Source organism: Lynx canadensis, chromosome F1 (genome assembly GCF_007474595.2).
Source record: "Lynx canadensis isolate LIC74 chromosome F1, mLynCan4.pri.v2, whole genome shotgun sequence".
In the NCBI taxonomy this organism is placed as follows: domain Eukaryota; kingdom Metazoa; phylum Chordata; class Mammalia; order Carnivora; family Felidae; genus Lynx; species Lynx canadensis.
Window position 1 is genome coordinate 13,440,379 of NC_044319.2, and position 17,477 is coordinate 13,457,855.

The following is a 17,477-nucleotide window of genomic DNA, read 5'->3' on the forward strand; positions in this document are numbered from 1 at the left end:
TGCGGTATCATAAAAAAAAACCTGGTAGTCAGGAAGCCAAGGTTTACCTCCCAGCCCTGCCATTAATCAGCCATGTAACCCAGAGTAAGTCTTCTTCTCTGAGCCATATATGTGATATATCACCTACACAGTAGATTCCTCCCAGAAGGGACAATGCCCTGATTTCAACAGCATTCCTTTTTGCTTACCAGGTTTTTATCAGCACCAGACATGGTTCCTGGGTCATGAGCCGTATCTCCGAAGATGGCTATCCCTGGGACATGGTGTTGCACACCCGGTTTATCTCCATGCTCCGAAATGTCCTATCACGATTCAAAATAATTCGAAAATGCATAATGGAACAGCAGATGAATCGGTGGTTCAACCATGCAAATTATGGCCTTCAGCCTCAAAACAAGTAAAGTCATTTTGCTTTTTCATGTTATACTCATTGATAAGCAAGGGTGTTAGAGGTGCCTCTTGGTAAAGAGCCAAATTGCTAACACAGCATTTCAAACTACAACCTAACAGTATGGGTATTATAGACATTCCAGGATTTGAATTCCAAATTTGTGCTGCATACCTTTTAAAAAGTAAATAAAGAGATGAAATAGAAAATATTATGAACTTTTTTGTGGTTGAGTAATATTCTGTTGTGTACGTATACCACATCTTTTGTATCCATTCATCTGTCAATGGACAATTAGGTTGCTTCCATATTTTGGCTATTGTGAATAATACTGCAATGAACATTGGGTGCATATATTTTTTTTTCAAATTAGTGTTTTCATTTCTTTGGGCAAATACCCAGTAGTGGAATTACTGGGTCACATGGTAATTTTATTTTTAATTTTTTGAGGAAATTCCATACTGTTTTCCACCATGGCTGCACCAATTTGCATTCCCACCAACACTGTATTAGGGTTCCTTTTTCTCCACATTCTCGCCAACACTTAGTATTTCTTGTGTTTTTATTTTAGTCATTCTGACAGGTATAAAATGATATCTCATTGAGGTTCTAATGTGTCTTATGATTAGTGATGTTGAGCATCTTTTCATGCAGCTGTTGGCCATCTATGTCTTTTTTTGGAAAAACATCTTTCGGGTCTTCTGCCAATTTTTAATTGGATTACTCGGCCATAAAAAAGAATGAAATCTTGGCATTTGCAACAGCATGGATGGACCTAGAGACTATAATGCTAAATGAAATAAGTTAGTCAGAGAAAGAAAAATACCATACGATTTCACCCAGGTGTGGAATTTAAGAAAGAAAAACCAAAAAAAAAAAAAAAAATAGACTCTTGAATGCAGAGAACAAACTGGTGGTTGCCAGAGGGGAGGTGAGTGGTGGGATGGATGTAATAGACCAAAGAGATTAAGAGTACACTTATCTTGATGAGCACCGAGAAATGTGTACAATTGTTGAATTGCTATATTACACATCTGAAACTAATATAACACTGTATGTTAATTATACTTGGATAATAAATTAAAAAAAGAAAAGGAAATATTAAGAGCTGCTTCAGAAAGCAGAACTAGGATCATAGGAAGAACTTCCTAATACCCAGAGCTGTCCAACATTGGAAAAGGCTGCTTTTGTTGTTGTTGTTGTTGTTTGTTGGCTTTTGTTTGTTTGGTTGGTTTGGTCTGAACCACAGACATTTATTTCTCATAGTACTGGAGGCTGGGAAGTCTAAGATCAAGGTGCCAGCAGATTCGGTTTCTGGTGAGAGCATTCTTCCTGTCTGGCAGACAGCTGCCTCCTCACTGTGTGCTCAAGTGAGGGGGAGAGAAAGAGAGCTGGTTCTTTAATGCCTCTTCTTATGAGGTCTCTAATCCTATTGGATCAGGGCCCCACCCTTATGATCTCATTTTACCTTAATTATCTTTTTTTTTTCTTTTTTTGTTTTCAGGAGTAAACTTCAGTGATTCACCTCTTACATGTAACACCCAGTGCTCATCCCAACAAGTGCCCTCCTTAAGGCCCATCTCCCATTGAGCCCATCCTCCCACCCACCCACGCTCCTACAGCAATCCTCCCTTTGGTCTCTGTATCTAAGAGTCTCTCATGGTTTGCCTCCCTCTCTGTTTTTATCTTTTCTTTCCCTTCCCCTGTGTTCATCTGTTTTCTTTCTTAAATTCCACATATAAGTGAAATCATATGATATTTTTCTTTCTCTGGCTGACTTATTTCACTTAGCATAATACATTCTAGTTCCATCCACATTGTTGCAAATGGCAAGATTTCATTCTTTCTGATTGTTGAGTAATATTCCATTCTGTATATATACCACATCTTCCTTATCCATTCATAAGTCAATGGACATTTGGGCTCCTTCCATAATTTGGCTATTGTTGATAGCACTGCTATAAACATTGTGGTTCATGTGCCCCTTTGAATCAATGTTTTTGTATCCTTTGGATAAATACCTAGCAGTTCAATTGTTGGATCATAGGGTAGTTCTATTTTTAATCTTTTGAGGAAACTCCAAACTGTTTTCCAGAGTGGCTGCACCAGTTTGCATTCCCACCAGCAGTGCAAAAGGGTTCCTCTTTCTCCACATCCTTGCCAACATCTGTTGTTTCCTGAGTTGTTAATTTTAGCCATTCTGACAGGTGTGAGGTGGTATCTCATCGTGGTTTTGATTTGTATTTCTCTGATGATGAGTGATGTTGAACATCTTTTCATGTGTTTGTTAGCCATTTGGATGTCTTCTTTGAAAAGTATCTGTGCCTTCTTCCCATTTCTTCACTGGATTATTTGGTTTTTTGGCTGTTAAGTTTGATAAGTTCTTTGTAGATTTTGGATACTAACCCTTTATCCGATATGTCATTTGCAAATATATTCTCCCATCCCATCAGTTGCCTTGGAAAAGGCTTCTCTAAGAGATTGTGACCTTCCTTTCAGAAGGGTGTAGTGGGACATGTGTCCCAAATTCTCCATGTGAACTAATGCTTTGCTAACTCTGTTCACCATAAGGGTTCTTCCTATGAGTGGCTTTTGAGAACATATTCACTATCTCTTTGCCAAAAAATAAATCTCTATTGAGCTCGAAGTTATATATCGCTGATCTTATAAACACAAGCAAACATTATGAATGTTTGTTTTTCTTTAGTGATAGCGGGCTCCTTCCCTTTAAAAAAAATACAAAAACAGAGGGTGCCTGGGTGGCTCTGTTGGTTAAGTATCCAATTCTTTTTTTTTTAAGTTTATTTATTTGAGAGAGACAGAGAGAGAGTACAAGAAGGGGAGGGGCAAATAGGGAGGGGGACAGAGGATATGAAGCAGGTTCTGTGCTAACAGCAGAGAGCCTGACATGGGGCTCGAACTCACAACCGACTGAGTCATCCAGGTGCCCCACATCCAGTTCTTGATCTCAGCTCTGATTTTAATCTCAGGGTTGTGAGTTCCAGCCCTGCATTGGGCTCCATGCTGGGTGTGAAGCTTATGTAAAAATATATATATATACACAAAACACAAGAGCTTCGGAATCTTTTAACAAACACCATATGACTGCTCAGCTCTGATATCTAATGCATGTAGCATGTATTTTCTTATATTAAAAAAATGTTTCTCAAATCTACAAAAAGGAATTCCGGAAATACAACCAGACTTTATCACCTATGCTATCACATACAGAGACTCCGTGGATATTTGGGATGAACAAATATTCCCAAACTTCAGTTTATACATTAATTGTAATACTAATCCCTTAATAAAGTTTCAAAATGAATGGGGATTTAACTAAATTCTCCTTTCTTACTTTATGATCAGATAGAGATTAAATGGAACAGCATGATAATTAAAGGCAGATAACATAAAACAATAGTGAAAATATCAATGGGATAATCATGACTGGAATATTCAGGGACTGACCCTGGTATTTTGGTTAAGTCCTTGGGAATGCCTCCTCTTTTGAAATGTCTTTTACCCACATCACTTACATGCCTTCCCTTCTTTGTTGAGGGAGAGATTTGTGATATAAGAATAAAGTTATCAAGATAGTAAGGTTCGGGGTAGACCAACTAGTTAAGTTAGAAAGATTTATGGATAGGGGCACCTGGGTGGCCCAGTCAGTTGAGTGTCTCACTCTTGATTTTGGCTCAGATGGTGATCTCTTGTGAGATCCAAACCCACATAGGGTTCTGTGCTGGGTGTGGCGCCTGCTTCAGATTCTTTCACTTCCTCTCCCTCTGCCCCTCCCCCTCCTCTCTCTCTCTCTTTAAAAAAAAAAAAAGAAAGAAAGTTTTGTGGATATTTGAGAAACCTCATTCAAAGAGCCCAACCCCATAAAATATCAAGAGAGTTCCAGGACTCCTTATTAAATGTTCCTTCTAAGTATTTTCTTCTGGGTGTTTCAGACATCTCATGAAAGAACCTGTAGTAAATGATGATCTTCCAAGTCGTATACTCTATGGAGCCATCAAGGTGAAATCAAGAGTGATAGAGCTCACAGAAACTTCCGCCATCTTTGAAGATGGAACAGTGGAGGAGGATATTGATGTCATTGTCTTTGCAACGGGATATACTTTCTCTTTTCCCTTCCTGGAAGAGTCACTTGTTAAAGTAAAGGATAATACGGTCTCACTGTATAAGTACATGTTCCCTCCTCACCTGGAGAAGTCAACTCTGGCATGCATTGGTTTCATCCAGCCCCTAGGCTCCATTTTCCCAACTGTTGAACTTCAAGCTCGTTGGGCAACCAGAGTTTTCAAAGGTACGTGAGGGGCCAAATGAGGGGCTAAGGGTTTTACACCTGATGGAGCTTGCTCAATAGTAAGTTTAGACACAGAGGTTGCCAGTAAGAATGTGGCCAAACTTGGGCTGCTCTCGTGAGATTAACATCCTAAAAAGTTAGTGGAGAATTTTCAAAGTAGCAAATACAGAGATAAAATAATACTAAATGTCTGCAATCATCCTTTTAAAATATTAGAAAGTTCATAAAATTTCAATTGTCATAAAGCTAAGTACATACTATCCTTTCCTGGAATCATGAGAGAATAGTTGAGAAAAAAAAAGATCTATGACTCCCAGTTTTACCTAGATGATGTTTATAAATTCCTCTGAATACATGCAAATCCAGAGACCCAGGGCCTTTCTGCATTAACTCCAAATTAACCCTTAGTATGTTTCTTTTAATTTTTTTAATGTTTATTTATTTTTGAGAGAGAGAGTGAGACAGAGTGTGATCAGGGGAGGGGCAGAGAGAGAGGGAGACACAGAATCTAAAGCAGGCTCCAGGCTCTGAGCTGTCAGCACAGAGTCTGACGTGGGGCTCGAACCACAAACCGTGAGATCATGACCTGAACCGAAGTCAGAAGCTCAACCAACTGAGCCACCCAGGTGCCCCAGCCCTTAATATGTTAAGAAACTCAACCTCACAGGTCCTTACAAAGTCATAAAGCTATTGAAAGTTTTCTGTCTAAGTATCTGTACAGCCTTTTGCATTCCTCCCTGACCCCAGGGGTTCAAATTCAGCTCAACCAAAACTCATTGAATACCTAGCCTTGTGCTGGAACCTGGTGGAATAGAGAGAAATTTTTTTTTTATTTGAGAGAGAGAGAGCACACACAAGTGGGGGAGAGGGGCAGTGGGAGAGAGAATCTTAAGCAGGCTCAGTGCTCAGCATGAAGTCCATTGATCCCATGATCCTGGGATCATGACTGAGCTGAAATGAAGAGTCAGAAAGACTCTTGATTAATTTGTACTTGCCTGGAGAATTGAAGCTACTCACTAAAGAAGAGAAAGATGCTTAGCAGCAGCAGAGTGGGGTAAAGGAGGGCATGTGGTCAAGGAAAACTTCCTAGATGACCAGGTTTCTCAGGTGCAAAAAAGGGAATCACTTGAGCCAAAGCACAGAGGCATGATGGATGTGGAGAATTATAAGCTGTCTGTTGTTCCCAGAACCTGACACATGAGGCAGAGAGGGGTGAGAGATTATTCTTTCTGGAGAAGGGGCCAGGACACAGGAGCCTTTGTAAGGCATGCTAAGAAGGTTACAATACAAAACTTAGGTCAGCGCTTTCCAAATCTGACTACACATAAAAATCATCTGGTGGACCCTTAGGGACCCTGATTAAGTCTGGCTTGAGGACCTAGAATCTCCATTTTAGAAAGCTTTGCAGCCAGAGGACCCAATGAGAGGTTATAAGCAAAGAAGAGACATTATCAGATTTACATTTTCAATAGATTAGTTCAGCATTAGTGTGGAACATAGATTTGAAAGGAGAAAAGAATGAGGTCTTGGAGACCAGTGAGAAGGCTGGTCTGCAAGTCTCTACTGAAACATGATGCAGCTGAGCCAGGCAGAGAGAAAGTACTGAAGGTGATAGAAATGTGAGAAATAATTAGGGATAAAATCCGCAGGACATAATGATCAGCTGAATGTAGAAAATCAGAGAGAGAAACAGGAATCACAGATGACTTTCAGATCTCTAGTATGGGAACTGGGGGGACAGCAGAGCTATGAATAGAGAGGACAGAAGAAGAAGAAGGGAAGAGAGAGGACGTGTGGAAGAAGATGTAAGTCTGACCAGGAGGGCTTTAATGACACGCTTGGTTATGGACTCGTTGACCCTGGTATGTCTGATGACCAGCCATATCCAGGGGAGACTGACCATTTCAACATGCCCGAGAACACCCGTGGACAGACATGTAATCACAAGCATGTAGTGATAACTCCTACATCAATCTACTTTCTCTGTCCCCACTGCTTGACCTTACCTCCACCAGGCTTACTTCAACAGCCTCTTAACTGGTCTCGCTGCCACTAAACTCACTTCCCTGGAGCCCATTTTCCAAAATTCAGCAGCTAGAAGAATCTTTCCAAAAGGCAAATCTGATCTTGTCACCACCTGCAGAAAATCCTCCCATGGCTTCCTATCACCTTTAGGATACAGCTCAAGCCACCTGGCGTGGCTTCCAGCTCTTCAGGCTCACCTTCCTTCTCCAGCCACTTCTCTTACTCCCTCCACCTCAGAGTTCACACAGTAGCCCATGCTCCCCTTATGGGCAGCACACCCCAAAGTTCAACAACACAGCAGCCCTGACTGGCGTAACAGGGGTCAGAGGTTAATGGTGGGAATCAAGTACTAGAAAAAGCAAGGATACTGAACCAAACCCACTACTCAAACCAGCCTTTTATTTCTAGGCTTGTGTACCTTGCCCTCAGAGAAGACTATGATGGCGGACACTATCAAGAGGAATGAAAAAAGAATAGACCTGTAAGAATTTTTTTTCTAATTCTTTACACAGAGCAGTGTTTCTCAAAGCATAGTGATCTGACTACCCACAAGAACCACCTAGCTGTTTCTTAAACATTTCCTGGGTCACAACCCAGACCAACTGAATCAGAACCTCCAGATGAGACTAGAAACCTGTATTTTTATGTTCTCCCTAGGTGATTCTTATACATATTAGTTTAAGAACCAACTATGTAAAGCTACAAGTGTTACCAAATCAGGACATTTTTCCTGGACTTAATTTTATCCGGCTTTGTGTGATGCCTGTGTTCAATTCCATATCTTCTCAGGCTGCCCGCTCTCTGTGGTTGGAGAGGAGATTGGATGGGGCAGTGATGGTGACAATGGCCTGACTGTCTCTGGAAGGATGGCTGGGGGATGTCCTATCAAACTAAATTATAAAAGGAGTTGATGTGAAGCAAAAGTTCAAAGAAGCATACTTTGTGATACAGTAGAATGGGGTTCAGTAGTGATCAAGCACCCTTGGACAGTTGACTTGGGGGCCTCATATATAGGGGTTTTCTCATGATTAAATTCTAATTAATCTAACATTTACTGAGCATCTATTACGTTCTAGCCACAGTGCCAAGTACTTTCATAATTTAGCAGGTAAATATTAAGTATCTTTTCTGTGCAAGACACTGAGCTCGGATTTCATCTGCATTCGCTCATGAATCTTTGCAGCAATCTTGATTAATTTGTACTTGCCTGGAGAATTGAAGCTACTCACTAAATACCAAGTAATAATCCTGGTTTTAAACCTCGCCACATTCCCAGAACTGCCATGAATTCATGACTATTTCTTTCACGGCCTACTCTCAATCTGAGATCTGGGCCTTCTAATGAGATAAGCTCACACCTTCCACTGGTGATTTATTCAAAACTCATTGATTCATTCACTCAGCCCTTCTTTCTTTCAACAGCCCTCGAACACCTACTGTTCTTATGTGACTTATAACATTTTGTGAATCTGCCCTTTCTACGTTCTTCATTAAGGTTTGGAAAGAGTCAGAGTCAGACACTGCAGACCGATTACATCAACTACTTGGATGAGCTCGCTTCAGAGATAGGTGCGAAGCCAGACCTCCTGTCTCTCCTGCTAAAAGATCCCAAACTGGCCATGAAGCTCTATTTCGGACCCTGCAACTCCTACCAGTACCGGCTCACTGGGCCTGGGCAGTGGAAGGGAGCCAGAAGTGCCATTATCACTCAGAAAAAGAGGATACTGAAGCCTTTAAAGACACGGGCACTAACAACCTCATCTAATTTCCTAGTTTCCTTCCTGTTGAAAATCCTGGGGCTTCTTGCTATTTCTATGGCCTTTTTTTTCCAGCTTCAGTGGTTCTAATCTGTCAGAGTAAGGCTTTTGACTTTGGTGTCAGTCAGCTCCTCTTTAAAAACAAAAAAGGCTAAAAGAAAAAATATTAAATCTAGATTCTATGTTTCAGAGCTGATAGGAACAGAGAGGTGGTTGTAGAGAATTAGCAGAATTAGGTCCGTGTAAAACACCAAAATGGCGTCATGAAATTTCTTGGCCATTCCAACCTTTCCTCAAGTTCGCCAGATTCTCCAAAAGGACAAATAACATGGCCATGTACATAGTGCTGCCAGCCCTTACATAACACAGTTGTGTGGAAAAAAATAGAAATGCACAGAATGAAAAGCAGGCCCCATGGCTTAAAACATTGGAAAATTTCAACAGTGAGTAAATATCTAATCCCCTGCGTGATGCTCTTAATAGTCCCCTTACCCAGACTGTATTTGGTAACAACGTCCTTGGGTGTTACGTCATGCTCCATTTGCTTAGTGGGGCATTGCTCAAAAATCCTGGAGATAACAATGAGAGGATAGACTCAAAAAACGATGGCAATGATGTCACAGACTTCTAGCACCTCATGTTGAAAGCTGAGCCAACAGCCACATTTCTGATACTTTGACATAAAACCACTGTAAAAATAAAAATAAATATGCCATAATAGCTATATACATATTTAGTACTTACCATTGACCAGACATTGTGCTAAGTGCACAGTATAGTATTAACTTCATTTAATTCTTGCGATAATTTTGTTAGATGGGTGTGGCTATCATACCCACTTGTCAGATGATGGAACTGAGACTCAGAGCATTTGGGTAACATGCCCAAGACCATACAGCTGGCCTTGTCGTGGAGCTGGGATTTGAACCCAGTTTTGCTTGACTCTAGAACTGCAGATCATAACCTTTCTGCAGAATCTACTTATTGACAAAAGCCCTTATTATTGATCAAGTACTTATTAACAGTTTATTTTCTTTATAATCATATATATGTTGCTTTGGGAGGAACTTAACACAGATAATAGCACTCTTCTTGCAAATATGATCAATTAATTTTTTTTTGAGTGAGAGAGAGAGAGTACATGAGTGGGGAAGAGGAGTAGAGGAACAAGGGGAGAGAGAATCCTAAGCAAGCTCCACACTTCGCGTGGAGTCCAATGTGGGGCTTGATCGCATGACTGTGAGATCACGACCTGAGCTGAAATCAAGAGTCAGATATTCAACCAACCAAACTATCCAGGCACCCCCAATTAATTGATTCATAATATTTGGTTTATAGTCCAGCTAGATCTAAAAAGCATTTGAAGGGATTAACAGTGCGAGACACCTATACAAGAACATTTCAAATAGCCACTGACATTTTGAAAAAATAAGCACCAAGGAAGAAGTATATGTTCCAAGTAGATGAAAAGCATTATAATGATTGAGCCTTGTATATAGCTCTAACTTTATAATCAAGGCAAAGGCAAAACAGTATGTAATCTCCGTCATCTGATGAAAGGAAGCATACCAGTTTTTTAGGAGACACATTTTCTTGGAACTGAAATCTAAAAAAAGACACAAGCAATTCAATGTCAGTAAGCTTTGAGCAACACAATAAACATCCAGTTTATCTGTCCACTACAGCCATTCTTTCCATGAAGTGTGCTTTGGGAGATAAACTATGCCCTAAACCCAGACCAAGGCCTTCTGAAGAGGGAAAAGGTCAGAGATTAGAGATTTAGACAAACGTCTCCTCTTACTTTTCCAAAGCCTTTGTGGACACTGTTCTTTACTTGGGCCTGGATTTGTTTCTGAAGTGCCTAGAGCAATGTAATGACAATCGCTATCAGTGGAAGCTTTATTTCTTTAGAGTCCATTGAAATAACACCACCATTTAAATGCCACATTTGTTTTCATTGCTCCTATAAGCAGTTTCCTTTGAAAAAATTGCAGATGGTATGTATACTTCTTGATTAAAAACTGATTATTTTGCTAATTATTAAAGATTATTTGCAAGCCTTTATATCATTAATAATAATAATAGAATTTATCAATCTTGTATAGCAAGAGAAGGTGAACTACTTCCGGTAGGTTAAATCCAGTGTTCTACCTATTTCTATAAATAAAGTTTTATTGGAACACAGTCACAACATACATTGACGGTCTGTGGCCGCTTGCAAGCTACAATGGCGGAGTTGAGCAGCTGTGATAGAAACAGTAGGACTCACAAAGCCTAAAGTATTTTACTCTCTGGCCCTTTAAGGAGAAAGTTTGCCAATTTCTTTGTCGTCCCAATTATTTTTCATAACTTGCTTCATTCATCGTTACCACTACCAGGGAAGTAACTCTGGTTATTATCCTACTTTTACAGTGGAACGAATTGAGAAACAAGTGTCAGGTTGATACTGAATCAGTGGGGAAAATAGCTCCATTAGGACAAAATTATTATTAAATGTATAACCTTGAAAATTTTAGAAAGAGGATGATCTCTTGAAATCTTTCCAAATATTCTGAAATCTTTTTAAAAACATAAATAGTTCATTTCCAGAGTCTGAGATTCACTAAGGAAGACTCATCCAAGTTTATTCTTCTGCCTCTATATACCCTAAAACAGGAAACTATCCCAGACAAACCACCTAGGATAGTTTGTTCCAAACTACAACCCACAGACTATCTCAGGGAGCTTCTAGAAGTGCAGATTCTTGGAGGAGGAATTAAGATGGCAGAGAAATAGAGGGACCCTAAGCTTGGTGCATCCCTCTAACATAGCTAGACAGTTATCAAAGCATGCTGAACACCCAAGAAATCAATCAGACGTCTGAGAGAACAAAAACTGGTGGTCTACAAGTAGAAAAGCCACCACCTTTCGGAAGGCAGGAAGTGCTGAGCGTTGACTCAGGGGAGATATAACTGTGGGTACACCAGCGGGGAGGGAGCCCTGCTCATGGAGACTACCACAAAGTATTATAAGCGGCAAGGCACAAAGTCTGAGTCTTTAGAAGTCCACTACCATGGGACATGCCTGACTTAAAGGTACTCGGGTGGCAAAGCAAGGCGGAGTCCCAGGAGTGACAGTATGGACTGAGGATCCCCTGGGTCGCAAGAAGAATGGATGGCTCCCACATGCTGCACTGTTCCCAGGCACAGGAGCAGGGTCTCTGGCTGAGGGCAGTGAGCCAGGGTGCCAGCTTTCTGCTCTACTTTGCTATAAACTCTGAACCATTGCATGATCATGTGATCACTTTCCTAGCACGGGCTGGCAAACACTTGTGCTGTTGCACAAGTATGGCAAGACCCTCCCCCAGAGGAACAGCACCGGTCCAGGCTGCAAAAGTTTCTAAAATTTGGAGTTTTGAAACTCAGTCACACGCCTGCGATAAAAGAAGCTCGGACACAGGCAGGGTGAACGCAAGGTCCTGACAGAAACCAGGGACACAAGAGGGATGACTGATTGCTCTTCTGTGAGGGTTCCCCCAAAGAGTGGGGGGGCACAAACTTTCAGCTCCAGAGCTAAAGAATGTGGCACCACCATATTTCATCCCACCCATCAGCGCTGAAAGTCTTCAAGGAGCAAATCAGCACCACCTAGTGGAGGCCTAAGCTACCTACACCAAGCCTCACCCACCCTGTGCCCTGGAGGTGTATTTCCACTGAACAAGACAGCAGGAGAATGAGCCCAGCATTCCCCTCCCCCAGAAGACCAACACAAACAACTCACTCACACCAAGTCTACTGATCATAGAGTGCTGCAAGCTTCAGCTCTAGGGGAAATAGGATCTCACTTCCTTTTTACTTATATTCTTTATTTTTTTTCACTTATTTTCTTATTCTTTTCTATTCCTTATTTATTTATTATTATTTTAATTTTTATTTATATATATATTTTTAATTTTTTGTTTGTTTTCATTTCATTTCATTTTATTTATCTATAATAAACAGTGCAGCATGTTGGAGCCACCCATTCTTCTTGGGACCCAGGGGATCCTCAGTCCATACTGTCACTCCTGGGACTCCACCTTGCTTTTGGGTGGTTGGGGGAGCAATATAGATTGTTTTAAAAAGCAGACCAAAACACAGCCAGGATCTAGTTTTGGGGTTTTTTAAATTTTTTTTCCTTGTTTTTTTCTTTGGTTTTTTTTTTGTGTGTGTGTGTGTTTGTTTTGTTTTGTTTTTGTTTTCTTCCCTTATTTTTTTCCTAGACAAAATGACGAGATGGAAAATTCACCCCAAAAGAAAGAACAGGAAGTAGATCTCATGTCCAGAGATTTAACCAATACAGATATAAGATGTCTGAACTATAATTTAAAATGATGATTATAAGGATTCACTGGGCTTGAGAAAAGCATAGAAGACACTAGAGAATCCCTCTCTTCAGAGATAAAAGAACTAAAATCTAGTCAGGCTGAAATTAAAAATACTATAACTGAAAATGCAAACCCATAAGGAGGCCATAAAAATGAAGAGGGATAAAACAGAGGAGTGAATCAGTGACATAGAAGATAAAATTATGGAAAATACTGAAGCTGAAAAGAAGAAGAAAATAAAGGTAATGGATCACGAAGGCAGACTTAGGGAACTCGGTAACTTGTTAAATGGAATAACATTTGTATCATAGGAGTCCCAGAAGATGAAGAGAGAGAAAAAGGGGCAGAAGGTTTATTCAAACAAATTATCACTAAAACTTTCCTAATCTGGGAAAGGACACAGACATCAAAATCCAGGAAGCAGAGAGAACTCTGAAAGTCAACAAAACCCAACCATCACCAAGGCATATCCTAATCACATTCACGAAATACACAGACAAGGAAAGAATCCTGAAAGCAGCAAGGGAAAATAGTCCTTAACCTACAAGGGAAGATAGATCAGGTTCACTGCAGATCTGTCCACAGAAACTTGGCAGGCAAGAAAGGAATGGCAGGAATATTCAATGTGGTGAATGGGAAAAATGTGCAGCCAATAATTCTTTATCCAGCAAAGCTGTCATTCAGAATAGAGAGAGAGAGAAAGAGTTTCCCAGACCAAAAAAAAAAAAAAAAAAAGAAAGAAAGAAAAAGAAAAAACTAAAGGAGTTTGTGACCACTAAACCAGTCACAAATTTTAAGGGGGACTCTGAGTAGAGAAAAACAAAAACCTAAAAGCAACAAGACTAGTCACTGATTCACCACTGTTGGCAGAGAAAGGACCCATTCCAAGTAAAATATTTGACCTTCAGTAGGCATGGTACCCTCTCCACCTGCCCTTTCGGTACTACTAGTCTGTGTTCTCACAAAAAGAAAAAGAACAACCTCAATGTGAAAGGGACTTAGGGAGTTACCCACTCTTAGGAATATCAGTCAACCAGTCACCATCAAGAAAGGCACCTGTGGAGCCTCTTGATGCTTTCTTCTGGGGGAGTGGGAGAGCTGAAGGGTAGGGACTTGTGGCTGTCTTTAATTTTTAGAGGGAGAAAGAAAAAAATTGCACCGGGTGGGTCTAATTTACTAAAGCTAAGTAAATTCTACACTCTCTTTCAACTCCGCTCCGCATCAGAGCAGGGTGGGGGAGGGAGGGTGGGGAGACTTCAGAAGATAATTTAGAAATACAGTGAAGGAGCCAGAAACATCATTCTAGTGCATCCATCAATAGAAGCCAGGTATGGTGCACTAACACCCAATCCCCAAAGCTCAAAACCTTGCAATAAGACAAAGATCCTTCCTCTTTCACGTTATGTATCCACTGGAGGCTAGGCTCTGCTCATCGGAGTCACTCAGGCATCCAGGCTAATGGAACAGCCTGGTTGAAAGTCTGAAAGTAGCTATAGCCACCGTGGAGAAAAAGAAAGTGCTCTCTGGTCTTACACTGGCAATTAACAGCTCTGAGCCCAGAAAGGACATGTGTTACTTTGGCCCACATTTCACCGACCAGAACTAGTCACATGTTCCCAGCCAAGAGACCGAGAGACCAAGAAGCTCTATCCTACCATGCACCCAGAAGGCAGAAAGTCCAAAATACTTCCTAAAAAGCATGATTGTCTACCAATCTGGCTTCCTAGGGCTCAAAAAGGGCCTGGATAGCTTTCTCCATTCCATGGCCTCAAGCACAGCTAATTTACAATAAGCCCTAAAAATAGCAGAAAGTAAATGTGTCACTGAAAGCCAATCTTCTCATTTTTAATTACTACAAGTCTCTTGCTAATTAAGAAAAAGGAGATGATCTGATCAATGATCATGTTTAGGCTCGAGCAACGTTTTAAGTTCTTTGTTTCTACTTATGTCAGCAGCATGCCTGGTAAGGCCTAGTGACCTTACTACTAGGCATGTGCCAAAGATGCATGTACATATCAAGGTAAGTGCCTACGCCAGGTGTCCATCAACTGATGAACGGATGAAGAAGATGTGGTATATATATCCAATGAAATATTACTCAGCCATCAAACAGAGTGAAATCTTAGGGCACCTGGATGGCTCAGTTGGTGAAGCATCTGACTTCAACTCAGGTCATGATCTTACAGTTCGTGAGTTCAAGCCCTGCCTTGCTCTTTCTGCTGTCGGCACAGAGCTCGCTTTGGATCCTCTGTCCCCCTCTATCTGCCCCTTCTCCCCCTCCTCCCTCAAAAGTGAATAAACATTTTTTTAAAAAAGAATGAAATCTTGCCATTGTCAATGATGCGGATGGAGCTAGACAAATATCATATGATTTCACTCAAATGTGAAATTTAGGAAACAAAACAGAAGAACATATTAGTGGGGGGGGGGGGGGAAGAGAGGGAAGCAAACCATAAGAGACTCTTAACAATAGAGAACAAACCGAGGATTGATGGAGAGAGGTGGGAGGGGGATGGGCTAAATGGGTGATGGGTATTAAGGAGGGCACTTGTTATGATGGGTGTTACATATGAGTGATGAATCACTAAATTCTACTCCTGAAACCAACATTACACTATATGTTAGTTAACTCGAATTTAACTAAACTTTGCGGTGGGGGAGGTAAATGCCTAAGTACTGGGGTTTGGGACACTAATTGTGGCCCTAGTTCTCAAGGTGTCCCTGACTTGACGTCAAAGATACTCTGGTTTTTAAAAACATGCTTGAACTAATACCACTTTTGAGGGCTCCCTTTCTGGGTAAAAACTAAGCTTTGAAATGATTCAAATATTGTCCTCATAGCTGCAGGAAGGCAGCTGAACTCCACACAGCTAACAGTGCTGTCTCCGTGCCAAGTCTTTCGCCAGAAGCAAGGTAAAGGGTAAGCCTAATGAGCCAGCAACAGACTGGGTGATACACAAGGCCGTCTAGATACAGAGCTGAAGGGTGTGGTTATACCATAATGAAAATCAAGAAAAAGATTTATTCTTCCAGAACCTTCTCCCTGCTTCAATCTTACCAATCGGTCCTGACGTTTACTCTCTGTGCCTGTGGGAGTCATTTCAATACCACAAGTCAATAACCAAGACACCTTATCTGTCCTGGCAATGACATCGTTATCACCTTCATTGCAGCCACTCAGTGTTTACTATGTAAAAAAATCTCTGCGTGGATTATCCCATCTAATCCCCACCACAACCAACTGAGTTAGGTATTATTATGTTTATTTTAATTGAATAAGCTGAAGCTTTAAAAAGTTATATAATTTTCCCAAGATTATTCTGGTAATAACTGGTGAAGAGAGTACTCAAACCCAGGACTTGTGACTCCAAAAGTCATGATCTACCCAGATGTTTGTTACATTTCCCAAATGTCTGGGCAATCATCTGTACTTAAAAAGTCTTTTAAAAATGAATTTAACAGGGGCGCCTGGGTGGCGCAGTCGGTTAAGCGTCCGACTTCAGCCAGGTCACGATCTCGCGGTCCGTGAGTTCGAGCCCCGCGTCGGGCTCTGGGCTGATGGCTCGGAGCCTGGAGCCTGTTTCCAATTCTGTGTCTCCCTCTCTCTCTGCCCCTCCCCCGTTCATGCTCTGTCTCTCTCTGTCCCAAAAATAAATAAACGTTGAAAAAAAAATTAAAAAAAAAAAAATGAATTTAACAATGTGGGTGATGTATGGTTTAAAAATAATAATGTGAAGGGCACCCAAGTGGCTGTCAGCTAAGCGTCTGACTCTTGCTTTCGGCTCAGGTCATGATCTCATGGTTTGTGGGTTCAACATTCCCTCATTGGGCTCTGTGCTAACAGCACAGAGCCTGCTTGGGGTTCTCTCTCTCTCTCTCTCTCTCTCTCTCTCTCTCTCTCACTCTGCCCCTCTCCTACTTGCTCCCTCTCTCTCGAAAATAAATAAACATTTAAAAAAAACAAATAAATAAAAACAATGTTAAATGGATCAAAACTTTAAAAGTGAACCTTTGGTATAGCAGCTATTCACATGATTGTCTTATTTGCTCCCTTTGAACAGCGAAGTTGATGAACAGTTAAGATGCCGCTGTGACTCACTAAGTTAATTTCTATTCTGCAGGGCGAAGTGTGAGTCTAAACGGCATATCACCCACCAGGCAATGTTTTTCTCTTAGCATGATTGTACCATTAATCAAGTTAAAATGTAAGCAAAGACTAACCTTAGGTCCCAAATTCTGCATAACATTCCTTATCTCTTAGACCCAGTTTATCCGGAGCCAGGGCCTGCTAGGACAACATTGGCTTGTGCTCATCCATTTCAATTCCTGCTGGCTCCAGAGTCCAAACTATAGTGGGGACCGTGGGAATTCCAGGTACATTAAAGTAACTACATAAAGTAAGTAACCAGATATAATCTCTGATTTCTTTGAATTAGGGAGGTGGGACCCAGATTTTTTTCTGTTTTGTTATTGTGCTTCAGGACAGACTTACCTCCCATTTGGCACAAGTTGGGAAAGATAAGTAACCCCCCTTTGGCATCTGAGTTGTCCTTTTCCCGTTGTTAAAAGTGCTCCATTCTACGCATTATGACAAAGTTTCTTGAGTTTCTATGGTCAGATCTCTCTTGTTAACCCCACTCCCACATGAATTCA

At 40.9% G+C, this 17,477-nt stretch overlaps 1 protein-coding gene across 2 annotated transcripts in view; it reads left to right on the forward strand.

Annotated features, from left to right (window-relative positions):
- The window catches only part of FMO2 (flavin containing dimethylaniline monoxygenase 2), a 29,816-nt gene extending 19,273 nt beyond the window's left edge, over positions 1-10,543 (forward strand). For both annotated transcript variants that reach the window (XM_030302895.2, XM_030302894.2), the window contains 4 exons: positions 192-397; positions 4,342-4,697; positions 7,131-7,203; positions 8,218-10,543. In XM_030302895.2, the coding sequence (XP_030158755.1) occupies positions 192-397; positions 4,342-4,697; positions 7,131-7,203; positions 8,218-8,569 (987 nt within the window). In that variant the 3' untranslated portion in view covers positions 8,570-10,543. The remainder of the gene's footprint in view (positions 1-191; positions 398-4,341; positions 4,698-7,130; positions 7,204-8,217) is intronic.
- Positions 10,544-17,477: the final 6,934 nt, after the last annotated feature.